General features: G+C 34.1%; 1 protein-coding gene across 1 annotated transcript in view; it reads right to left on the bottom strand.

Moving 5' to 3' along the window:
- LOC143186253 (uncharacterized) overlaps positions 1–26,592 on the bottom strand; it is a 66,765-nt gene extending 40,173 nt beyond the window's left edge. Inside the window, exons 1-5 of the mRNA XM_076389823.1 lie at positions 26,245–26,592; positions 15,526–15,653; positions 14,873–15,001; positions 11,708–12,021; positions 6,162–6,491 (exon numbers count right to left, since the gene is read on the bottom strand). Of these exons, the coding sequence (XP_076245938.1) occupies positions 6,162–6,491; positions 11,708–12,021; positions 14,873–15,001; positions 15,526–15,653; positions 26,245–26,592 (1,249 nt within the window). The remainder of the gene's footprint in view (positions 1–6,161; positions 6,492–11,707; positions 12,022–14,872; positions 15,002–15,525; positions 15,654–26,244) is intronic.
- Between the last annotated feature and the right edge of the window lie 1,111 nt (positions 26,593–27,703).

Below are 27,703 nucleotides of genomic sequence, written 5' to 3'. Positions count from 1 at the left end.
TGAATTCCAATTTCCCAACGATCGCGTTTTCTTTTGAGAGATTGAGCGTGCCTAATAGACGAGTGCAGTGACTGAAAATCTCTGTTTCAGAAATCGCCGATAACCACGTTCCACTGGAATGACTCAAAGGCAGAGTAATTAACATTCGCACGTCCATATCTCCAGTGGCACGAACGACGATTTGAAGTGGACGCAATCGAGGCGCATGCTCCGACGTCGATACACCGACCACATACAATTTCAAGCTTTAACTGAGTTTTTTTCCGTGAAACCTATTGTCGCGCTGTTTCCATGCGTACCGTATTCTTTTATTCTTTTCGATTAAATGAGGCGTCGAATTGCAGAGGAGCGAAGGCTCCCGAGAATTCAATTACCTTCACGTGGACCGTGAGCTAGGAGCTTGCGAACAACAGTAAAGAGCTTTATTGCGTTTCTCTTTTTTTTTCGATAAAAAATATTGATCCGTTTGCTTTGCATTTATGATCGACAGTTTTATAAACAGAAGTTGCACGCGCTTGAATAATCACTTTATGAATAAGAACTTGGTTTTGTGATCATGAAAATGAATACTCATAAATTAGGAAGATTGACAGCGCCACTATAACATTAGAAATTTTGTTAACGAGTGAAAGGTTGAACATTTATTAAAACTATAATAAAAATAGTTTTTATTTTCATTCAATTTTAGAACGGTCGTTCTTCTTTGAAAATGTTGCTAATTGTACACGTAAACGAGTAAATGCAATGAATAGTTTATCTACTTACTTTTGATCAAATTTCGATAATGCTAAGTATAATATAAAGTTTTTAAATATGTTAAATATGGATCTCAGGAATGTTCAGATTTTAGGAATGTCTGTTCTCATTTTGTGTATCAGATTACACTATACATTACTCTTGGGTTTTAAATATTTTTCTCGTAAATTCATTCAAGGAAATGCAACTTGTGGACGGTCTTGCATGCTGTTTACATGAATTTTCATGAAATACGTTTGAAAGTCTAAGGATTTAGCCTTCAGGTAGACTGTTCCTACCACTGGTTAACCGTAAGAAAATTGCATAAAAGGAACATTTAACCAATATACGTGGTGAAGTGTAAGCCTTCGTAGAATCAAGGAAAATATTGTTTTGCTACTAAAATTACGTCATGAATATAGAATCAAATATTTTTTCTATCGTTTGCACGATTTTTTAAGTATTTGTGATAAGTTAATGGACAATAATGTATCAATAATTGTACGTTGTGAGTTATTGTAAATATATTATAATTAGATAATTATTATCTTCTTCTACTTGTTTGTGATTTATGAAGAAACAAGATTTATTTCTTGTGTACTTTTTCCATCTTGGACTTTTTCATATACCTGCCATAACTTTTCCACTCTTTCAAAGTTCTTTTATTGGGATTATAGACAAAAAGAATCAAATTTTTTATGATTAAAGAAAGAGAATTTTTCAAGTTTGGTTCAATATTAAAAATTGTTTCTTAACTCATCTACTACTTTCTTCTAGAATCACATTCTTCAGACATGTTGTGACCGTAAACGTCCTAAGTATGGCATTTTACATTTTGAGCTGACTGTACTAATAACGATTATTATTAACGATTATCGTTATTATCTAAGAAATTGCTAGCTACGAGGGAAAACAACGCACGGCAATGGCAGTTATTCGCGGCAGCATTGGAAGCTAGTCGATTCAAGGTAAATCGAACACAATAACCTTTAGAATGGTTGGAAGAACGTCGGACGTGCGCGTACATACGAACAAGTGTGTAGGAATCATGCAACATAGATGTCCAGTAAAACACGCGAGTAGGTACGAGCTCCATTGCAACAGAAGCTCCAGAGACTCACACGTTTCAGGAAAATGTGTTCCAACCACTTCCGGGGATGCCAGCTCAGGCGTGCGATAGAGCATGCAATGAATTGGCACGAACTTCGGGAAAACCTATATGCGATCTGGAACTTATTTCCACTCATCTCTGAGCCAAAGTACACTTAATAGCTGAATCTGTAGCTTCAATGTTCTGTACGCAATCTATCATACGTGCTTGCTCTAAATGCACGTAGGGAAGAGTGGGGACAAAGTTACATTTTTTACATTTGACGTAGCTGCCAACTACCTTTTAAAGACATAAAAAGAAAATGTATGCATTAGTAAAGTATGTTTATTGGTCTATCACTTGACACACGTTTTAGCTGTATGTGTAATTAAAGTAATCAAAGAGCTATGGCAGTTTTCTTCAGTTACTGTCATTGTTACTTTTGTCCTAGAGGGTGGGGAGGAAAGTAACATACTATGGGGATAAAAGTAACAGTAATTGTTTCGAAGAAAACGAAGTAAAAACATATTTTTCAATGCAATAGTAGAATGTTTTAATATAAAAAATTAAAATAAGCATTTAAATAAACGTATTTTAAGTAACGATAAAAGAAATATATTTTAAGTAGTAAAAGATAAAAAGTATAACTAACTTTGTATGTACAGTTCTTTGATATCCTGTATTGGTTTAACAATATTTTTTATCTATTCCAAATTACAATTATGACAGATGTAATGAAGATCACTTATTGTGCAGTCTTCATGGGACTCACCCTTACAATTTAAACATTGGATCTATTCTTCCTCCAACAGCTCTCAGCTGAAGGACTCCAAACAAACCAGACATATGCAGTCATTGTTATGTGAAGAATTTCTATTCTGTATGCTATTTTACTTGTCTTGTATTTTCATTGTTTTCTGATCAATATGTATACATTGGATTTTCATGTGAACAAAACAAGTAACATGCTACTTTCACCTCCATAGTGACGTGTTACTTTTGTCCCCACGTTTTTCAGAATAAAAATGTTACACCCTATAAACTACAAAAGACTTACTGAAAACAAATACAAGAACTTATAAAGACATTATCTAAGAATGCTCTGACAAATGGTTCGTTCAATATTTATAGTTTAACTATGAATATTAGCAAAGGAAAGAAGAAAACAGATACTTATCTGGACGATCTAAGTATACAAATTCAGCTTGACCATTTGCGATTCGTGTTACTGGTCAGTTCCAATTGATGGAGTAAGGGAAATATAACATTGGGAACATTGTATTTGGTAAAATTTGACCTCATTCGGCTTTTCGTCTGGAATTTGGATCGAAGACTTTGTAATTTTAAAAAGTGGAATTCTGATTCATCGCGTCCCAATTATTCTTGGTCTTTTTTATTCGGGGTCATGGATATTCGGTGTAATGATAATAAAAATATTGTGGAACATCGACTATGACTCGAACTTTGATTGAATAATAATCTATAGAAAGTAATAAAAGTAACTGTATGAAGAGCTTCAACTCAAACTTCAAGTTTGAGTGTCCTACTGTGTTCCTTAATCGAGATCGTATTGTATTGTAAATGATAGTAGAGCTACTAAAGTCCTACACTTGAAGTCTGTATACAATATTATCTAATATATCTGAGATTTATTCATGCTGCAGTCTCATATACTTTGAGTACCAATTATAACCTTTTAATGCTTGTGGAACCTGCTACACGTAATGAATAATGACTATATTCTTAAAAATTTAATTACATTTAAATTTAGTCGGTTGGAACGTTTTGTCCTGAAGATTAACAATAACTATGAAAAATTGAGATAAATAAAAAAGCTATGATAATTAAGAAGATATGGAAGTTTGAAAGCTCAATTGAAAAATGTAAATATGTTAGAAATAAGAACTATGGGAAGATTTATCTGGTTAGTCTTCATTCTCTACGATTTCTTACCTGCAAAATTTATGGTAGGATAAAAGCGGAAACATATCATACATCTCCTCTGAATAATAAATACACGTTTTCCTTTATACTTCCTGTATTCATTTTCCTCTTCATTGTCTAACTAACATCTGCTCTACACTGCAACAGTAACAGTAACTAAAACACACACGTAAGTCAGATCTCTGATCTTATCCTATTAGAAATCTTGCACACTCGTAGTGCTAGTCTACTCTTCACATTTCATGGCCTCTTGAAATTTAAATTGCGCGTGTCGGAAGTTCAGATTCCTAAACTCTCGTTCCTACTACTTGTAGCTTGAAGAGGCAGCTTTGGAATGCAGACGATAAATGGATTTTTTCTACTTTCTGACATGAAAAATTTGCATGTTTCAAATGCTGTTTTATACTTTAAGAAACGATTTACTCTTGCGAGTAATGAAGACCATTTGAAATGTCTTTTGAGGAATGTAAATGATAATTAGCTTTGTCTTCGTTAAGAGTAACTTAAAACATGCAGGCTAGATTAAATTTTTCGGTTAGTTAAGGATATATTTTTCTGTTGCCCTTAAAGTCTTGTTTAAAGTAGAACAAAATAGAATTTTCAAAATCTTGGAAGTTTTCAAAGATTTGAAAATATATTGTGCTCAAAGTCTTAAATATCTTGAAAACTTTAATCATTATCAAATATAAATTTTTAACAGTGGTCATTACTGAATCCAAGATTGCTAAATTTCTTTTAAGGTTTGTCAACACATCATCTAGTATATATTTAACTGATTTCGCAATTTATTAAGTAATTTACTGTCTCGTTTATACCATACCATGAATTTCTTATCTTTCACAATTCAAGACATTTAAAATTTCCAAAAATCTTGAACAAAATTTCTCAAAAACCTTAAAACATCTAGGTATATCTTCGTTGTCAGATTTTAAATACTGAATCCTATCACTCTAAGAAATTTTTTGACATTTTTAAAAAAATCTGCTCCACGTTATTATACCTTGAGATAATCTTAATCTACCATGCATCTACGCATGCCAATATTTTCATTCTAGAAGTTCTCGCTATATCAATACTTTTAAGTATCCCCTACACGAAGAGATTTGTCTCGAGACATACCTCGCGTATGTGATGGAACCAGATCACCTGGAACCATCTTGTTTCTTATTCAACCTTCGAAAAGGCCAAGGAATTCGAAATAATTTCAAGTGGTCTCAATCCCATCACTTGTCTCGAGACATGCGAGATAAGTCTTATTATGCAGAGAATACTTTAAGGGTGAGAACACATTACACAAATTTGTTTCATATTATTGCAAAATAGATCTATAATAAGGAAAAACCCTGGGCTTAGACCATGAATTTCCTGTAGTATATAGGGTGTCCAAGCTGAAGCAGGTCACCTAAATATCTCCTCTATTTATAATAACACGAAGATCTAGAAAACTAAATGAAATGATCCTACACAAAAAATTGTTCTTCAAATTATGTCACGGACAATTTTCGTGTTATTAAAAACAGAGGAGATATTTAAGTAGCCTGTTTCAGCTTGAATACCCTGTATAACGTGATTTACGTCATGCGAACACATTACTGTCACGCCATGCAAAATCACGTTACGTATTATAGTAAATTGGTTTCATATTATAGCAAAATAGATCTAAAATAAGGGAAAATCCTCAGCTCACATTATGTATTTGCTATATATAGTATGTAACGTGATTTCACATGACGTGATAATAATGTGTTCGCATTTTAAAGGCCTTGTTCAAATTAGTCAAGTTACTGAAATTCAAGCGGCTCGAATGTAAGTGATTTAAAGCAACCTGACCAATATGAACCTATTACTTTACTTGATTTGAAATTTCCCTTCAAGTTTCTATTTCGTCTAGGCACGTTCAGATCAGTCAAGTTAGTCGACTCCAAGTGGCTTGCATACAAGTGATTTGTGACTTACATTACTTGACTTGAAATGTCCTTTCAAGCCTAAAAGTGAAGTTGACGTCTTTTCAACTTTTCCTTGCCTTGAAATACACATTAATTGCTGTATACCATGGTGTATACTATGCCATGTAGGGCAAACTTCAAATAAATGGACAAATGTGAGAACGTTAAGGAGGTTGTCAAAAGCACACATCTCTTTGGAAAATACATAACCAAATAACCAGCATGCACCACCTCTTCCAACACCATTTATATTATTTTTACCTGACAGTTTGAATTCAAGTTACTTTTGAATTCAAACGACTTGCATCAAGTAACTTGACTAGTATCAACACAAACTGTACGTCAAACCACTTAAATCCGAGTGACTAGACTTCAACTAACTTGACTAATCTGAACGAGGCTTAATGTGTTCGCACCCTAAGTTCAACAATAACCAAGAGTAATACCTAAAGCGAACTTCACGCCAGTCCAAGCTTGCCGAACGTAATTGATCAGCCTCCTGTAGAGGGGTCTCGGTGGTCGTTTCGTGGAGGTGCCCTCTTCTTCATCTCCGTGGCCGTCGTTGTCCAGGGTTCCTGGCGGTGGTCCCACGCCCGTGAATGTGCCCATTTGGTTCCTCTCGCCAAGGATATTCACGACCTCCCGTAGCTCAGGCGCTACGCCCTGCAGTCCTGAAGCGTAATTCGCGGGGGCGACGCCTGAACCGAATAGGTTCGCGCCGCCCCCGCGATCTCTGCCATGGACTCGGCTACCTCGACCCCAGGCGGCACCGCTACCTTCAGAATTTCACGTCGTGTTACGCTTGTACTTCAGACAATTTCAAAGCACACGATTTGCATGCACTCGCCAGACCGTCTAACGGGAGACTCAGAAATTTCGCGATTTACCCAAACGCACAATTAACTGATTCATAGTGTCTATAAGGAGGATAGAGTAATGTGGATGGTGTTGTGAACGCTTTTGGTAAGAAGCTTACTTATTTATGTTATTTATTTTTATAGGGTGGAAATTATGAAGAGTTACAAAAATGTTCCAGATGAAAATTGTACAGCATCGAGGGGAACATCATGTGGTGGGACTTTTATTTTTTAATGGTGAGGTGAAGGTCAGGACTAGTTTTTCAAATGGGACCATTCTTTCATTTTTTGCTGGTATTGTAGCTTATTTTAAGACAAATTTGAAAACTATCTACAGAAGGTAATTCAATGTTAAACTTGCAGAGAAATAATATGAGATATTTAACATTTTAACTGTACCTTTAATAACACTCTATAACAATGGATGAAACCTCAATAATTTCCCCTTTTCTTTAAACTATTATACAATATTATACAATAGCTGATTCTTTTCGAAAATGGACACTATTCTAATATTTCATTCAAAGCACCCCATACTCAATCCAAGCTAAACTTTAGGTGTTATTCACTTTATACGTAACATTTTGTAAGTTCTTGTTTATTCCAGTAGATTATCATAAAAGTCATAAAATTTGCGCCTTTTGTTACGCAAAGTAGACACAGTATTACCATACTGGTTGTGAGCTTTCTTGCCTCTGGTAAGTTTATTTTACGCAAAAGTTTATTTTCCTCAAAATTTATCATAGTTAACCAGAGCTCGAGGAACAGCGTTTACGTTTTCCTGCCCTGCACGCAACATGGACCGACTAGAAGATAGTTCGTTGTTGTTTCGGGACGCTGACGTAACTTCTAACTGAAACCTCTATTACAGGCGTAGTTACCTTAGGCCAATGTAACTGCGAGATTAGGGCGTGTCGAGTATAAACGAGGACATCCTTGGCTGGGATATGAGTGCTTTTGGGTAAATCACGAATAATCGCGTGGGAGTATTGACAGCAGTATTAAAAGTTTGCAATGAAATTTTGGCAGTTGAAAACATTGCCTCTAAAAAAGTGTTGTTTCTGTAATATACTTGTTAAAGCGAATCGATTGGTCTATAATATGTTGAATTTCGCGTTCTGTTACTGCTCTAGGAATATACTGAATTTCAAGTATGCACAACAGTTTCCCGTGAGAGGTCATATGAGATAGTTTACTATATTTTTATCGCATTTTGTGGATGATCTATTTCTAGTCAAACGTTTTTGATGGCGTTTTGATCGGAACACACTGAAGTGGATTGACAGGTCTCGTGAAAACTTTGATGGAAGATAACCATTACAACATGATGGACAAATTGAAGATTTGATTGACGCTTTGACTGCCGTATACATCATTCCTGTATGGATGGTAGTCATTTACATAATAGCAAGTGATACTAATCAATTTTTAGTAAAGGATATGAAGAGTACTATGAGAATTATATTACTAACAAAAGTATGACAACTAGAGTCTCAATTAAGGTCGTATTTAGTAAAATATTTTAAATAAATATGCACACGAAATATTTCTGAAAAATAAAGTAGAGACGATACCTAATCTATACTAGTTTTATGAATAAAATTGTTGCAAAAAACTTCATTCCTATATTTTGAATTATACTTAAGAAAAATATTTAGACATTAGAAGTAGTCGATTCGAATGTTTAAAACAAATTTAATGATTCTTAATAATTTAGTTATAAAATATTTACATACCAAATTTTGTACTGAGCAAGGTGTTGAAAACAAGAATCTTCTACGTTACTGCTAGCAATAAACAATAATAATAAAGTTATGTAAAATATAGAATTAAAGGAAATAGATTGTTGAGACTAATAAGGAATAATTTTTTCTTCACAATATCATACAACTGTGGTTCTCATCTAAGAAATATAGACCGAAAAGTCAATAAATTGCGGCTAACGTAGGCTATTCACTCACAGACAAACATTATTCAGATGGAGACCCGTAATAAACATAATAAACGTACTGCTATGAATGGCCGACCAGTTCGTAATAAACTCGGAATAATTAGAGACGGTACTTAGAGATACGAATTATGTGCTCGACCGATCGTAACTGGTCGAATTCATCTGTGTATTAAATAAACACTAATTAGTAATCGTGTGTAGATATTAAGCATCTGACGTAACAATAATTACGTCTCGTTTTAGAGACGTAACAACCCAGAGTTGATTGTTAATTAACACGTTGAACGCGGCGCCGATTTTGCTAAGTCCACTGCCAGTCCCAAGGGACTGACGCCGCGCTCAACGTGTTAACTGAAGCAGTAGAACCAACTGTTCTATAGACAGGAACAACATGATTAATAATATCACTTCGTGTAATCAAATGTCAAGAACTAATTAAGGGGGTTAATGGTTGAGTCCCTCTTGTTGATTTTCAATTAAAACACGATTAAATTTGTTCCAATGAGGCATAAATCAGTTTTTCAGTACTTCAATTTTTCGATGGAGGACAAAGTGCACTCAATCATTTCGGAAGAAGGTTCTTGATTACTAATTACGAGAAGAGTAAAACTTTTATCGAAATTTAATTAAAAAATTATGCCTCTAGAAAATAACTTGGCAAAGTACTCAATTTCAATATGTTTTTTGGTGACATGACAATGGTGTTCAATACTAAATTATAAATAAATAATTTAATAAATAATTATAAGTAGTTTATAATATATAAATGATAAATAATTTATAATATATAAATTAATTTTAGGACGTTTAGAATATTATGCAGCAAGAGAATTCTCGATACGGGAGTTGACCATAATGGACTAAATCTGCTGAGAGATTGAATGAGGCACTAAGCCTTTACCAGTGAAGACAAGTCAAATGCACTTAACGTGATATATTAGATAAGATTCAGAACAGTCAGGCATGTCCTCCTATATCTAGTATCTGCTTCGCTTAACACATTCCTACTTTAGTGACGATGGTGGGCGATCTATAAGCTGTCTACGAATTAATGCATTACTTCTTTAATATATCGTTTAAAACTGGTAAAATTTGACAATGATATTTCATTCATATAATATGATTTATTTTCATTTAAGTCACCACCATTTATTAATTACATAATATTGAAATGAAGTTCTTTACCATTAAGCGTTTCACTAATTATCTATTAAAGTCAGTCAGTAATAATATGATTATTCAATGTTTACGATTTATTTTTCAGAAATAATTAAAAGTACGATAAATTAGTCCTATAATTTTTTAAAAACCTGATATGTACACCAACACAAGTTGATGTACAATAATAATTTATTACAAATAGTTTGATGACTAAAAAATAAACATTTGTTATTTTTTCAAAAACAATACTCTTGTAAATCTGTAATTATATTTTGTGTAAAATTTGCATATATTTTTAAGTCTGTTACTAATTGCATAAATCACGAAAGATATAATTTCAATCATATCGGTTACCAGTCCGCGTCTGACCATATACGCTCCTCATTCCCTTGTGCTCCAGTTTCACGCATAAGCTATACCTCTCTGCTATTTTTCTATAGATATATGTATATCGTTTCATATGTGCATTATTTTGAAAAATATTTCAATAAGTTATTCAGATTTCGTATAAAATACGTAACAACATAAAAATGCAATTTTAGTGAACGTTCTTAAATGACCATAAAGGAAATTTTACCGGATCCTATTAAGAAGGATTTAAAATTTTTATCACTACTTGGAACGAAAAGCCTCTTTTCATCTAAATATACGGAATGATAATTATCCGTTTGCTAGTTTTTTCCTTTAGCATACATTTCACAAAATCAGCAATATGAAATATGTTAATCCCAGTATCTTCATGTATTTATTTAATAAACAAATGTATCCACCTCATGTGCATTACGATCAATATTGTCCAATGCCCTCATTAAGATTACATGAACGACGAAAGCTTAATAAAATATTTATATCACCACTTCTATTACATAATAATCTTAAGCATATTGTAAAAAAATATGATAAAAGGTATGCTCTTACATAATTTTTGTCTCCATTATTTAAATTAGTACGTATTTGATGAATTTTTCAAGCCTTAATGAATTGTGAACATAAGTACTTGTTCAACATGGGTGGTGATACTGTCACTGACCACATAACATTAAAAGCAGATTCGTATGAAGTTTTGTGATACTGATGATCAATGAAAAAGACGTTAGTCGAATTTATTGAGCGGATGAGAATATTTTTATTGGAATAATAATCTGCTACTATCATAAAAAGGGTTCTGAAATTAATGAGATTACTGACTATCCATATTTTCAAGAAATAAAGAGAACTATATTATTTATTATATAAAAGCTTTAAAAATAAAATGAACTCCAATTAATTCAAAGATTATAATTAAACTCCGATGATAATCAGATACATAATTAATTATTAAATCTTCTTAATTATGCGTATGATCGCTACAGCAAGAATATCTGTGAATAATATTGAATAGGCATTGAATATAAGTAACAGAATTAGTAATTTAACTTCACGTAAGCAACATGATTAATATGTATCGTACAAGCTGTTCATGTTTTTCGCAATAATGTAATTAGCAATTGGAGTGATTAAGTCAAATATTTCAACGGTAAAGGAATCTGTATCATTTCGATTTTAGCTTAATTTTCCTTTCAAATTAACATTGTTTTATTTTTAACTCACTTTTATATGTAAGTATTAAGAACTAAATTTCCACGCAAATGCAAATATGTTTCTGTTCAAATATTCTTACTCGACAATCACTTGATTGAAGGACATTTCTACTTTACTCGTATTATACTACGAAAGTATACAACTTCCAAAATTTAGATTTCAAAATCACAATCAAAGGTGTACAAATTGACTATCTTTTTACAGGACTCACTGTCAAACAAACTAATTAACTAAAACTCTACCAAGGAAAGGCAGAAATATTGAAAAAAAGGACTACCTTGGACTACATCCTGAAAATTGCTTCCCCTAAAACACGAACAACCTCAAACTACCTGCTCGTCAGGAGCATCTACCGAAACAACGGAAAAAATGGAGCAGATTATTACTCAAATAAAAATTCATGAAGCAACGTTTAACTTCGTTGGGTCGGTGAAGAGGATACCTTGACGCTTTTTATAGGAGGGGAGCCCCACCACAGGGCCACAGCCCCCAGCACTCCCAGCGACAGAGGAGCTGATGGTGGCAAGGCAGGGAGGCCCCCGACCGCCACCCCCGCGTCGTTCCAAGTCACGGCGTCTGCACCCACCTCCGCCCCCGTCGCCACCTCCGCCCCCGCCACCACCGCCACCCCCGGCGGACAACACCACGACGGGCCCAGAGGTACGTTTACGTGCCCCTCCTCGTGCGGAGCTCCTTCTTCTAGAGGAGGGCCCCACGATCTCCTCACGCCGTAGTCGCAGACTTCTTCCAGCGGTCCTGCAATCAATTTTTTTTCCTCCTTCTTTGTCGATTTTTGCTAACATGTTTAGGATGAATTATGATACCAGGGGAAGTTACCCAGGTGGGCGATTAGTTTTAAAAGAATAACGATTGGAAGGTACTCCACATTTTGATAAGTCAAATGAGTGCTACTCGTGCTACTGTAACGAGGAAATTGCATCGGGACAGATACCGACATATTAACACTCGTACTAATATCAAAAAAGTCAAATATATGTTCACCTATACTATGCCATAGGTTATATGTATAAAAACGCTAAATTTAGCCTAAAGAGGTAGAAATTGTTTAGCTTGGTGATCTAGGGAAAAAAGAGGTGTTACTTCTTTCAGGGCTCAATGATAGCAATCCATGAGGCATGTATCGAGCCTAGTTGCATTGTGATATGGAAGCCTTAGAATAATGTATACAGCATTTTAGGAGGAAATGTCAAGATTGTGGTAGAAAACTATGGTGGTAATACTGAAGAAAAATTGACGTGTGGTGCTCCTTTTTGTTAATCTGTACTTATAATTCACTATTATTATTATTAATGTAGGATTTATAGTCTCAAGTGGATTTTAAAATAGTTATAAGTGTAGCAATAAGACATCAGAGGGAAACTTTGATAATATTTAATAGGTTTTTCTGCTTCCTGAGTGTTTTAATTTTAGAATTTTTATTTCTTGCTTCTTTATTAAAGCTACGAAAGGTGTGCTAAAAATGCTCTCTTTAATTATATCGCACATGCATTATAAAAGTGACACAGCTGAAAAAGTATGTTCTTGAGGGAAAGCAAAAAACTATTTACGAGCTTAGGAGAAAATTATGTATTGAAAACATAATATTGATATAAAGTATAGATTTATTTAATGAAAGTCATCTTACTTGTATAAACTAAATGATTTTCTTGTTATTATTTAAATAATTTGTAATTTACATTTGAAGAGTTCTTTAATTAAATTCTACAACTTTTATCTTTAATTACTAAATCTTTTATAATGAATAGAGGTGCATTTACCAAACTGATTTATAGCTGTAATAAAAAAATCACGTTTCTTGGGTTGTACTACTTTTGAAATACATGTACAATATAAAAATATTTTGAATAAACATATCAGCACTCAAAGGAATCTACCCAGTAATGTATAAATTCCACTTACGATTAGTATTAAATCTGCATTTTAAAACTCCCTAATATATAATAAAAATTGCAGGGTATTCCTCACTATTTTTAATAATCTGGGAAAAAAATTGCTTATAATATTTTGTTATAAAGCTTGCAAATACAAGTACACGAAGCAGTCAGAAACTAAATTTGTATTACATCCCTGCATAAGATGACACAAGTCAGGATATCAAATTCATAAAGTGGAAGTTCATCAAATATTTGTCAATTTAAGAATAAAACAAGGTTCTATTCGAATCACGCAGTCGACGATGCCAGCTCCAGTTGACAAAATTATTCACGTACGATGAGATACACTCGTCGCGGGCACGAATTCGATTTTTCCATTCATTTTCCTCCAAGGCATATCTACGTTACCTGCCACTGTGGATTTGGAGAATCGATTAATTACATATAGAACGGTGGTGTCAGCGAATTTCCCTGCTTCTCCGTGTACCACAGCTGGCAGCGTCACACCTTTCGAACGGGTACAATCGCACTCACGGAATTCGCGGCGAATAATCAAGAGGATTGCGATTTAAAGAGACACTTTCCTCGCGTATCTTCTTTACAGTCGTTGAAACAGCGAAGCAAATCGAGCTTTTATCGTCCTGCAGAATTTTTATTTCCATCGAATGCAAATTGTCCACGTTCTTGTTCTGTAAAATTAGATTTCTTAATGTTGCAAACAGAAAAAGAAAGTGTCACTAAATTTTCGAAAATATCCTTTGAAACCTCTATTTTTGTAGTAAGATCGTTCATGAATTTATACTTAATGTCTATGAGATCTAATTCTTGGTAATCTGTGTTGTAAATATTTCTAATATTTATGTTGCTTATGTTAGTTTTTTCACTATTTTTATTATGTGACACAATAATATTAATCGTAGTAAAAGAATATTCTCACTAAACTTTGTTATACGCAAGAATTTTTAATGCCCATTTAAATGTTATAAATTTTTTGTAAATGTTATGTAAAATATTTAGTAATTTAGATAATGTTTGCGAGTGATAATTCTGTAAGAAGTGGCTGTGTACAAATAGAGCACTTGTTTTAGTAGTAAGTTCATGAGTCGCCTCTTACTTACTCTGACCACGCGTAAGTAGTATAGATCAACCATATCTCAGAAAATGTTCTTATTCAGACTTATTACACACTATTTTGACAATTCTTTCTAACATCAGTACTTAAGATTAACCCATAGTCCCTAAAAATATGAAACTCAGCCACTAATTAAAAATTCTTCAATAAAGCAGCCATATATACAAAAGAGATCTTGGCATTTCCTCCTTCAAAACTTCAAAAACATATTTATTACGAAACTGACAAATATCGAAATGAAATACGTATTTGACTGTAAAAAGGAAAATTATTATCATAATTGTCTCAACAAAAAGCATTGCACCGCACATTACCTCTGACGATTTCGTTCAAAAAATAGAACAACGAAGCAAAAATGAGCAAACGCTTACTCGAGAAGAACAGTTTCATGTTAAACGAGGAAAATATAAACCGATGTTAAGATAAGCGCGAGTGACTCTGAGCCAGCTTACTAGGTGAACGTAGCCGTGTTCACACAATGTGAACTAGACCGCTTTTAATTTCTATTATGAACAGCATGGCTCGTAGGGAAATTAGGACGTAAAGAAAATGGAAGTTCTCGATTTAGTTACGTGCTCACCCTTTTTCGCGTACGACCACGTTGTTTCCTCCCTTCAGGAATACGAGTTTTAAATTAATCCTCAGGATACCGTTTACGTTGATCAGATAACCGAAACCCACGCCACAGTGTGCTAGGTATGCGTGTATGTTAATTTATGCAAATACTCGCGATCGTGGTTGTACTGCAATACGATATGATGCTAATTACTGGATTCCTTTATGATTTGAGGCGATGCCTGGGTATTCGCGAAGTTATCATAGTGTGTGTATCCGACGGCTGTGGTTGGTTAGTGCGCCTTCGAGTCGGCTGTATTTTGTTAGTACCTAAAACAGATAAAAGAAAAATATGTAACTAACGATTTTGTACATATTTTCTAACAGTAAATGATTTTTCTATTACGAATACAAATATGAGTTCTCTAATAATCTACTAATGGTAGGAAAATTTAATTGCAGATCAATTTCAAAAATTGATGCTTCAATATTCCACGAGAAATTTTTTATTATGAAATCATATCAAGAGGTAGCTTCAATTGGATTTTCGGTTTGAAATTAAATAAATTCTGTTAAATCAAATTTAAACAGTCTAAAATTAGTTTTTAAATTTCGAGGTAGCTGATATTAATTTTATATTTCTCAACTGTTTGTAGTATCTGTTTCTGTGAAACGTACATGAACCATTTGTTCAATGTGTTAAGTACTTTCAAAAGTTCTCCAGTTTCTTGAGTGGTTGAAGTTAAGAGAGACATACATTTACCACTTAAGATATTACATATGTCGTACAGTTTCTTGTTTAATCTCTAGAGTATTTCAGAAACGATAAATTCGATAAATTTGCTGTATAAAGGAATTATTTTCTATCGTAACGCCCATTTTTGCAACCCAAGGTGTTCTTCTAGTGACAAATTGACACCATGGTAACATATCAATAAAATGAGAGGGAAAAATGTATCTTACTAATTATCTTATTGACTAATTACTGACTTTGCTCCGTTATCTATTGCTATTGATTATTCAAGACGTATCAGCTACTATTTTCGCTCTATCCTTTACTGTTGTTGATAATTCAAGACGTACTATACTATGACTTCTGTTTTCGCTCCACATTTTACTGTTCTTCGTTCAAAATTTATACACACTTATTATGCATTCAAACACGCCTGTCATATATTTAAACTCCTTCCCAAGTATCAGAATTAAGGTGTTTTTTATCACTTACAACTCTGTTGCTAAAAAAAGACGTAACACATATTATTCATTTCATGAAAATTATATGCCTGTCAAATTAACGCACGAGGCCCCTTTCATAGGAAATATTGTTACATCCTTTTATCGCATATTTATTCATTCAAAATACTAGAGATATATGTTTTATATTAAAAAAATAAAAGTCACAAAGTCTCAGACAAATTTTTTTACAAATAGAATATTAATATATTTAGCAACTTGAAAATGTTTTTCATTGTTTTCCCAATTACAAAGAACAAGAACAGATACTTAATCTCAACAAGATCGTGTGTCAAAATATCGCTCGTGTGCATTGAGCCTAAAAGTTGAAAGGAAACAGGGACTAATATTCCAGAAGTAAGTGATCTTCGCTAATCAAGCCTTTCATGCTGAGTACTGCTTTGAGTGAAATGACCGTCAATTTACCATACTTTGCGGGCGATAAATAGGGATACGTAGTAGCACAGGTATCCGCTTGCGGGCACTAAATGCACCTTGTGGTCTACTGGCTTCCCGAGAGTGGAGGCACATCTGATGTACATAGTAAGTCCGTAATAGCAAGTGTAGTAAGTCATTATAAGACGAGAATTGAAAATAGAATTAAGAAATAAAGAAATATTAGAAAATAAAGTACAATTTATCTAAATACACTAGTGGAAACATTCTAATTTTTTGAAACTAAAAAATTTAATCTTATATTTTTATGTTGTAGATACTCTTGAAAATACTTTTATGAAACCTTTCTTAAAAATTCAGAAAATTGAGAAAATTATGAAGGGGACGTGGAGTGGAAGGCGAACGAACTTCTGAAATTTTGAAGCAAAATCTTCCTCTTATAGACGAAGTCTAAAAAGCTGGCAGTCTTATTTTACTGAACTCTTAACGATGCTTCTTTTCGTGCCTTGAAAGATAAAAACTTAGTCCTCATTACAAGTAAACTTGATGCTTCATCTTTTTTACTTACAATTTAACACTGCTGAAAAACACGTTGCATCGTTTCTAATTATTTCCTTCCTCCTTACACTTTTATTACGTGAAATAGTATACTTAACATACAAAAAATTGATTGCAAAATTCTCATGTTTCAAAGCTTCAAATACAACAGACCTCTCTAGTAACAACATATTATAAAATCAATAAACTCGTGAATTGTATTTAGTTTTCATTATTAGACGAAAGCATCACTTGGTTTAGAATTACTCTCAAAATTACAGTAAACAATTTCTGTATTTATGAAAGATTTGAAATTATATCTAATTAGTTCCATTTTATGCCAATATTGTCCAATATCCGTCACTAAATTAACAAGAACGAAAACTAAAAAATACATTACTATGTATAAGTTTAGGGACACTTACTGTTATTGAAAGCTCATGAAATATCTACCCTTTTTTATTTATGCATACTAACTGCTATCAAATGTTATACTCATCAGTATTTGTAAACCATATATCGTCTAAGATAAGGTTTTCAGCCAAGCCTATATCACAGAATTTTACCATATTGCAATAATGTACGAGTGTCGAAATGCTTATGCTCGATAGTGTATGTATCTACATGTACAGTGATGTACAGTAGAACCTCGATCATCTGAAGTACCAAGAGATTCAAATCAGAAGTATCTCTTTTACAGCTAGCTTTATTTTTCTCAGTACACTACTATTATTTCATTGGCTAGATTATAATCGATATTCTACTGTACTCTTATTTTTTTGAAATTTTGAATATTCGAAGTTCGGTCAATCGAAGTTCTACTGTACTAATATTTGGTTCTGCCAGTTTGCGTATGAAGACAGGAGATCTCTGGCCGAAGCACAAAGTCACTAATTGCAGGAAATGGAACAGGAGTCAGGAATTAACAAGATTTCGAGTCGAAAACCCATGGATGCATGTTCCTTATTCGTACGGACGGGACAAGGTTTATGTCCAAACGATAAAGTCCGGGGTCAGAGCGCTCGTAAAAGTACCACTAAGGCGAAGATCTTCGAGATCACTTGGAATAGAAGACCTTGCGCGCTGTGCACTCTGTAGGTATATCCTCTTAGTCTCGATTCCAGCAGAGAGGCGGATGGCGCAGGAAGAGAAAATACAGAGAAGACGGATACTCTACACTTTCACGGAACTCATTGGGGCAAAATGAAAATCGTGCGAGCGTATCTGGGTCGCGGAACGGAACGAAGGATATGAAGAGTCATCGATAATACATAGCCTGAGTAGCTGTAACATTTGCCCCGATAATTAATTATACTTTTCCGATCGGTCGACCGTGCGTATCGAATTTCTGAAGTACCTACAAGGACTGTATTGCTGTATTATTAATGTACATATTATGATTGAGTGATAATTTGAAAAATGCTAGTTGCCGTTTCATTAAGATAATCGGAAGTTACTGTAGGAGTTTCTCGATTATCTGTCGGGAATTATAAGCTATGAATAATGTAAAACCATTTCTTCTATGTTTTTCGTACTTGTCTTATTCTTCTTTTCTTAGTTTAGTTTTATTTTGTTTTATTATGAGCACATTTGCAATCTGACTTTTTATTATTACACTGTTATTATAATTACAAAAGGATTTATACGTAAATAAAAAAATATTATTTAAGTACCTGCCATAAAATTTATCAAACAAGAATTCTTTTTTATGGATTGAACAAACCTTTATTGTTCACCATATCTAGCTCAAGAATACCAATTTTTTAAACTTTTACTATTCTTATCCACAATCACATAAGTAAACACATTATTTTGCTAGTAATAGCATAATAAAAAAGTTTGTAATTTATATTTACCGTGGATAAAGCATTACATTTCTAACAATAGAACGATAAAGTAACTTCGAGACGACCTTATATTTAATATAAAAAAATATGCACCTATGATTAATTATTCACATGTTTCTTTACCACTGGATAGACAAATAATGACTACAAAATTGTGATAAGTACTACGCAGAGCTGATACAGTTGTACCTGAGACACATGTTGACATGGTAGTATTTTTTCATATGTATAGGTTACGTCAATTCAATTAGTAGTTATGACCACTTTGATCACTAGATCTGAAAATGTATGTGAAACCAGGTGATCCTATCTGCAGTAACTACATAGATCCGTATATTGTCCAAAAGCAATCTTATCAGCTCTGTACAGTAATTTATTACTCCTAATAGAATTCCATTTCTAGTAGTATCTATTTCGCCTCCAGCTGAAACGATAACAAACCAGCTGGTAGTAATTATAAAAAAGTCGGACAACCTACAATTACTTTAGAAAGTTATCTGTCAGAAGTTGTATAACTTCAATTTATCGTGAAATTATGACTGGCTCGAGAAGCTTGTACCTTCAGTTCGCCATAACTTTCCGGCAGAGCAGGAAAGTAAGGTATCAAGTGAAAAGAACTTTCTCGAGTTTGCAAGTCCAAGAATTCCAACGCGCGAACTCAGTAAAAACAGGAAGAAGAAGATATAAGAAGAAGGCGAAGAAAGGAATTGGTTGCCGACCGAGATACAAATGTTGCGTGAATATTCCTTCAAAAGAAATCCATCTAGGAATGTGTGTCAGAAGATTCGTTGGCAGTTAGAACATTTTACTACTCCTACGTCCAGCAAATGTCCTCGTCATGTTTATTTAAAGATCCACTTCCGCTTTTTTTCTTGGTATCTTTGAAGTCAAGCTCTCATACGTGCAATGCACTGCGCAGAGTGCATTTATGGCGACTTTCTGCGCGTTTACCTTTGAAAATGCTAGCCTTCTTAAGAACTTAAAGGGTATCCTGTATCGTGCATTGCGTATGTACACACATACGCGTGCACAATTTTATGTGGCATATACATACACAAGAATGGAACTTAACATGCGATGTGAAACATTCGATAAAAATGCGTGGATCGTTCGCACAGAACCCACTGCTGGAACGAACAACGCGAAACACACTCGAGACACTCGAAAAAGTTTCCAACAGTACGTGCGAACAAAGCTTTGCTGTGAAAAGCAATTGCTTATAGAGCGTTATCGGAGTTTTGACTCTTTAAAACTCGTTTTGGAACACAAATTTTTCTATTTTTAAGTAAGATACTTGAAAAAATAGAAAAGTATGTTGTAAATATAACACTGTTTTAAAAAAATATTTTAAATGTTGTTCTAAGTATTTAAAAAAAGAGTATTTTCTATTGTATTATAGTAAGAGATATATTTACATATGTATATAAATTTTTATCAAAGCTTAGTTATTTAAAATACAGTCTTGTACCATAGCCAAAATATTAAGTAACATTATTCAAAACATTCTATTAAGCAGGTGTGCATTCATATTTATGATTTTTTTAGATTTAGAATGTTTAAATGCAGTGAGCTTTTAACGACCATTTTCAACTCTTATCTGAATGATGAATACTTTCTCCTCTATGAAGCTCTCAAGATACTCGAAGTAGTGATAGTCGGTTAGGGCGAGAATAGAATGGATAGAGAACGATTTCGTACTCCACCTGTTGGACTTTTTGGGCCATTGTACGTGATATATGGTCTAGCGTTTTCATCCAACCGTGAGTACTTTATTGATGAATGCATCTATGCTTCTTATATTACTTTTCGCTCGATTGCTGAAATTTCGCGTGATATACTCTTGCACGCGATATTATCATTAAACGTTCGAATTTTTAAGTTTTCATGGAAAAATTCAGTTTTCCACGCCGTATTCCAATTAAAAATTCCCGAAATGATAAAGGTATTACTGAATATTAGAGAATAAATGATATTAAGCGTATTCCTTTTTGACATTTCATTCCGTTCGTATAAATACATTTTCCCCCTCTGTCTTTTAACTTTTGACATCAGTTAATCGCGCGTGTGCTCTGAAATTAATTAAAATTCACGAAATCAAATAAACTTTATTCAATTTCGAGTCCCCAATTTCCATTTATCTTCGCCCGTGAAACTGCAGCAGACATTTAACATTAATCGTGAAATCTGCGATTCTTCATGAAACTGGACTACCTGTCAGTTCACGTGGTTAAATTGCATTATCCCTTCAGCCTCTTAGCAATTACGAATCTCGTTAACAATGAAACTTCGACACGTAATTATTGCACTCTCTTAACGAGCACATCGACTGTCTGTCATTTTTAACAATCGTCACCTTGTCGCCTATAACAACAGTTCTCCGCTGAAGCCAAGAAAATGACAGTCCCTGGGAAATCCTTTCATTCTTGTGACCAAATCAATCGTTCCCAACGTTCCTTCACGATTCGTGACGACCTTGCTATCTATCTAATAATCACTGTCCCAAACGTTCCAGCACAGTCAGATGACTTTTTTATTGTCGATACTATCTCCATTGTATCTCTTGCCAGTTTCGGAAGAGATAGGAATTGGATGAAACGACATCGGGCACAGGAGAAAAATCATCGATCTTTACGGATCTCAACGTGGATTGATACTCCATATACAGCCTGTCTATTTTGATGACACTGGTTCCAGCGACATTTATGTCCGTCGAGCGAAATATGCGACGAGTTTGTGACAAACGCGAGAGGTTTATTTCTTCCCGCCGAAGATCTGTGCCTGATCCTATCTCTCACTTTTCTCCTTATAGGAAAAGGTTGGCGAATTTGGAGTGGCCGCCTAGGGTCACTTTATGTACAGTACAAGATGTCCAAAGTATAATTTATTTGTAAGAATCATTTAAAAAATACACTTATTTCAAGTATCATGTGTACAGAAAACTAAAAAGAAGTAAAGTAAATAATGTACAAAATCCATTTTTCTACATAAATTCCTCCCCAAAATTAGTTTGCAGTAGGAATTCTATTAGATGTGAAAATGACCCTGAATTCGTTAATGCAATAATCCAAAGAAGTAGTCCAAATAAGAAATTAATAATTTCGAGGACGACATGAGATGGTGTAATTGTTAATTCTGTAAGTGAATGCGTATAAGTCATATGAAAGTTAACTTTGGTTTCTTAAAAGGAAACATGTAATTTTTGATGCAATAATCAGTTCAACTTGTCATTCCCCATAAAAAAGGATTAATCTATCTATGTCAAAAAATCAATAGTTTAGGAGATATTTTAATCTGAATTACTCGGATGTCTACTGCTTTGAAACAGTATTACGTGATATTGACCAAAGTTGACCTTCATATGACCTATACGTGTCCCCCTACAGAAAAAACTAATTACACCATCTTTTGTCTCCCTCAGAACCATCCATTTCTTATTTGAACCATTTCTCCCTTCCGTGAATAGCTTACGAGAAATTTCGGTTTATCGACTGAACTAAACATATCTATTAAGCTACAATTTACTACTTCATTTATTTTTATGTAAAATTAAGATTAGGTAAAATATTTTCAATTATTTGGTCAAGTTGCCTAGATTAAATCAAAAGTAGTTGCTTGCATTGGACCAGTTCAATAGGCAATGGTAGAAAAGACAAAAAAGGATTCTGAGTGGTTTTGTACTTTATGTAAAAAAATCAACGAAGAAAATAAATATAATAAGGTGTACAGAATATTGAACTTATGTTCATACACCATATATAGAAATAGATACGAAATAAAAAAAGTACTGCTTAGATTAGTGACATTTACTATAAGATTTTGCAAATTAGGAATACTGACATCTATGTAATATATGTTTTAAACTTGTTAAGAAAATTTAATCATTTTTACACCTTAATTTAATGGTCCCATCTAGGAAACCAAAGGTCTATCTTAGGAAACTGGTTGCTTTGAGTAGACTGATGTCACAATCACAAAAAATTTATGTTATATTTTGGAAAAAATCAGTTATATTATCTCGAAAGCATAAGTAGTATCAGTTTTTCCCGCTATCTCTTAAACATTAAAAATATTTTATTACCAACCTACAGTAAGACATATTTTAGTGGGCCAAATTCGGCAACTTTCCTTTCCTATCAGCTCTAGATTCTGCCGCAGAACCATCAACGATAAGCCACTTTTATTTTCTTCCAATCTTCCTCTTGGTTCCTCGAATGGTTTCTAATGTCGATCGTGCCGCTTGGTATTGTCGTCGATTGAGGAAACGCTCGTGAGAATGGTGAAATAAGGAAGAGAGTGTTAGAGGTGATAGAGGAAACGAGGGAGAATGAATTAAAGAACCTGGGCATAGGAAAGGGAAATAACTGTATTATGAGCAGATCACGCATACGTAAAACATGGCTATGGAATTGAGTAGAATGATATCTCGTGACGTTCAGACGCTTTTATTTCGTTTTAAAAGCACCGCACGGCGGAAGTACCGTTTGGAATCACGTCTGAGCTACTGAGTTTACGAGATCCCAGCAAAGGATGATGGTTACCTTTTCCGCTGGTAAAAGTTAGGGGAGTAAAAACTACATTTGCTTCGAATTGGATATTTTAGCATTGTATAAAGTGCTCTGTATGGTGTTAGTGATCTACGGTGGTTTCCATCAGTTTGAAAAATACTTTCGGTGTTTTAGGAAACCGTGATTGTATGTACTCGTTAAGATTTTTAACAGTGAAACTGTCAAAGAAAATAGACTGATTTATCGTTATGTTTTACTACTTCAGAAATTAAGTATTCGTATAGGGTGATCAGTTTAAATGGAAAACCTGTAATTAGTACTAGTAACACTTACAATGCTAACAGCATTTACAATAAATGCTGCCAACACTTGAAAGGTTTCCAGTTAGACTGATCACCCTGTATTTCTATTTTTCTTTATAAGGTAATTAGAATACAGTAAAACTTCGTTTATCCAAACCGATCAGGGGAAAGGGTAGGTCTAATAACAAAGTTGATCGGTTAATAGAGGTCCACCATCATTTCCACCACCTTTCCTTATTAGTTCGGATAATAGAGGTTTCGACGTTTGGTAAACGGAGGTCTACTGGTATCCTCACCACTCTTTCTTCTCGGAGCATCGGTATGTACACAGGCCAATTGTATATAACAGTGGCTTATAGAGAACGTAGCATACGTGTTCGAATAACTGAAATTACACTTAACCTCAGTTCAAATAATAAAGGCTCACCTAGAAGTTCGTATAGTAGAAGTTGGACCTCAAGTTGTTCGGATAAACGAGGTTTCACTGTAGGTATTTCTTTTTCTTCGTAAATAAACAGACTTTACTTAATATACAAGCACATTTTTGTTAATAAATACTCATCGACTCAAAATAATGAATTTAATTATAATTTACTCCTCTTACAACTTTTTGAAAACAAAAATATCCTTGAGAATAATTTTCTGATTGTATTATTATTGTATTTTATTGGATTGTATTAGCAAATTGATTCCAAATAACTTTACTAAATCAGATTCTGAATGAGGACCCTTTTCAGTAGGTAATATCGTTTGCAATTTATTTATACGAGTTTCATTCCCACGATACCACAGATACACAATATACATATTTATTCCAATATAATTGTAACTGCTTGAATGTATACTTGTATTAATTGCGCGGTTGTTATTAAACGTGATAAATGATTATAAAATAGTTTTGATAAGTGATAGCAATTTAATGTTTCGAATTCGTATCGTAGATACTTGTACATATATACATGTATTTGTAATTTGTAAATATTAATAACGTTTTGTAATCTGCACAAGTTTATTTTAAATATAGAATAAATTGAGTTGGTAATGCAGTTAAAGATACGACATTCTGTATTACACATTTTAGGAAATATATCACTGTTTGGTACTGTTAAAGTTTTAAATAAGCCAGATACTCATATAAAATATTAGAGTCCTTAAATCTATTACTCCTAATTTCGTTGAAATTATACGGTATATTTAGTTTCAAATGATATCGACAAATCACTTCTGCTCGTGATATTTAAAGGAGTTTTTAACTTCTCGTTTAATATTAAACTCCCTAATATTTTTGACAAGTTTAACAGCTATCCAACATATATTATACATAATGTTTATTGCAATTTTCGACTACTTTTAAAGTAAACAACTATGCTGAAACAAAAATATCTTCACGATAAACGTTAACAACAGAACACACGCTACAGATAAGACAGAAAATATTTTCCTTATATTTCCTGCCAGGTTTCGAATTGAATTCTTATTATTCTTGCATTTACCCAGGTAATCGAAAAAATCTGTACAGTGGAACCACTATTATTCGAACATTGTTTACCTAAATTTTCGATGACAGGAAAGATATCGCTTCAATAACATATGAAACAAAACACTATACTTAAAATTTTTGCGATAAATTCTTTGAAACCACTTTCTAGAAATTCTTCTCAAAGAAGTTATGAAGAATTTGTCAATAGAATGCTATTAAAAATTGTATCATGAACTACTATTATTGGAAAGGACTAATTCCCACATATTTAAAAGCGCAAGCCTTTTCCAGCTATCCTACTTTTGGTAACATTTATTTGTATCCACTGTAACTCATACAATGTAGTCACTAGTCACCTGCATATGTATAAGCTTCACTATTTCAATTGCTCCTCTTCGAATAGTCAAACAGCCTTATTTGAAATTGAAATTCCAGTTCACATAGCACACGAATAAACGTGTTCCATACGTGAAGCGAAAATGTTTTGCAGTCTCCAATTCTACTCGAAGGATGACAACACGACCTGATTAAGATACAGAACAGCTAAAAATATAAATCTAGAAACCACTGAAAAACAAAAGATTTGGAACAGTGCCCGCAGCATTTCTTATTTTCAAAATGACTTCTGAAATTTTAACAAGATATATTCCACCAAAAAACAAACCCACCAATACGATGTCCTCAAGCAGGATAACCCAGAAAAACACAAACAATATTGAAAAAGAAAAGAAAATGGAAAAATTCAACTCTACAATAATACCCCGAAGCGGTATGGAGTTCAGGCAGAAGCTAAATCCGCTGGCGTGATCCGAAGAGCATACACCAAATGAACAAAAGGAGATCGGAAGGTAGAGGTAGCCAGAGGATCTCGATAAAACTGTTCAAGCTCCTCAAAGCGATCTCAACAATAGAATATTCCATAATCAATAATTCTTCACCCGATAACGCAGTCATTCGCATCTCCAAGCCAAAGTGAATTCTAGCAGTCGTCCCAGTTAATTCCACCGAAGTCGCGAGGAAGATTCTGACCGCTGACATTACCCATTTACCTCGTGACCGACGCCGTGTATCGTCGGTACCGTGGCTCATGTTCTCACCGTAAGTCCGCCTTTAAAGTTCCAAGATTTATGAACGAGCTCCGAACGAACTCGACCCTGGCAGGGACCAGGGACCAGAGCTTGTCTGTGACGGAGGTCGGCCAGGGAAGACAGGCCGCCGCCAGTTTCAACAAATCTTAACCCGACCCAGAGTGGTGCCCGACCAATGGATAGAACGAGGTAGCAGCCTATAATTTTCAGTGGTACGCTGAAGAAGACAGAGTTATCGCGCGCGTGGACCTCAGACATTTGCTCGAACGATTTACATAACAGATACTTTATGTGCACGTGACTTATATCGTGAAGGATTTCGTCGTCCACCGAAGCTCTGACCGATTTACCGCGCATAAATTAACCCAGGTCTAACGACGAAGCGGAATCGACTGGGATACATGTGTGTCGCGACCAGGCGACGCGACACCGTCACCTGAGCCAAAGGACGGTCGAGTTCACGAAGAATCCTCGGGGAATGGAACGTTCGAGACGTTGGTTTCTGTTCCATCCTTCGTGCGAGCTTATTTCTTGGTTGCACTGTTCTGTATTATTTGTCTTGGGATACAGGAAGCTAGGCCAGGCAGTTCGTTAAAAGGAGCTACATCTACGGTGCAACTTGTAATTAATGTTTGTATGGTAATTCATTCTAAGGGATGTAACACAATGGCTGTACGTGGTCAGACTTTTTGATTTGTGGTTGGTCTGAATGTGGAAGAATTGGACTGTTTTATGTAGTAGGAATACGTAGGAGCGTATGTGTGCGTTTAAATAAGGCGTTGTATAACTATGTGAATGTTGAAGTAATTGAAGAATGTTAATGTAAAAAGTTTCGGAACGTTTTTTAGAGTTACATGAAACTTCAAGGATTTACGACATCTAGAAACTGGACTTCTTTTATCGCCACCTTTTATAAAAGTATGGAGATTATTCTCAACTTTTTTAACAACCTAGACAATGCTAGATATTAATTGTCCATGTTAAAATAGAACGAAATAAAAATTTTTTTGGCATGTTTCCTTATCTCATCAATATCTCCATTAGTAAATAATTACTAACTTTTTCAATACATATCTCTATTTCTTCTTCAAATATCCAAGATTTCATTAACTGAATCCTAGTGTTTCATTTGAACTCTTTAACCTAACATTAAACAAAAATTCAATAAAATTGAATAGAATAGCATAATGAAGTAAAAGTACAGAGCCTTGCAATTGCTGCTGCTGTAGTCGAAGTCAAGGGATTCGTTGAAACTCGATAAATAGTTGAGTTTCAAACTAGTCTCAATTCTAGACAAAATCAATGCCATCGATTAAAATTCAGTCAACACTAGCGAGTAATCTTTGACATCTGTGCGGCTTAGTGCAAACTGCAGAGACCCCTTCAGTAGAAAATCGTGGATGCACACAGCTGTGCAAAGCTGCATAAAGCTTAACTAAGCTTCTCTGTTGTTACATTGTCCCTTGAT

Source organism: Calliopsis andreniformis, chromosome 12 (assembly GCF_051401765.1).
Source record: "Calliopsis andreniformis isolate RMS-2024a chromosome 12, iyCalAndr_principal, whole genome shotgun sequence".
NCBI classification, from domain to species: Eukaryota; Metazoa; Arthropoda; class Insecta; order Hymenoptera; family Andrenidae; genus Calliopsis; species Calliopsis andreniformis.
The sequence above is the reverse complement of the archived record's forward strand: the minus strand, read 5'-3'. Positions and strand labels throughout refer to the sequence as shown.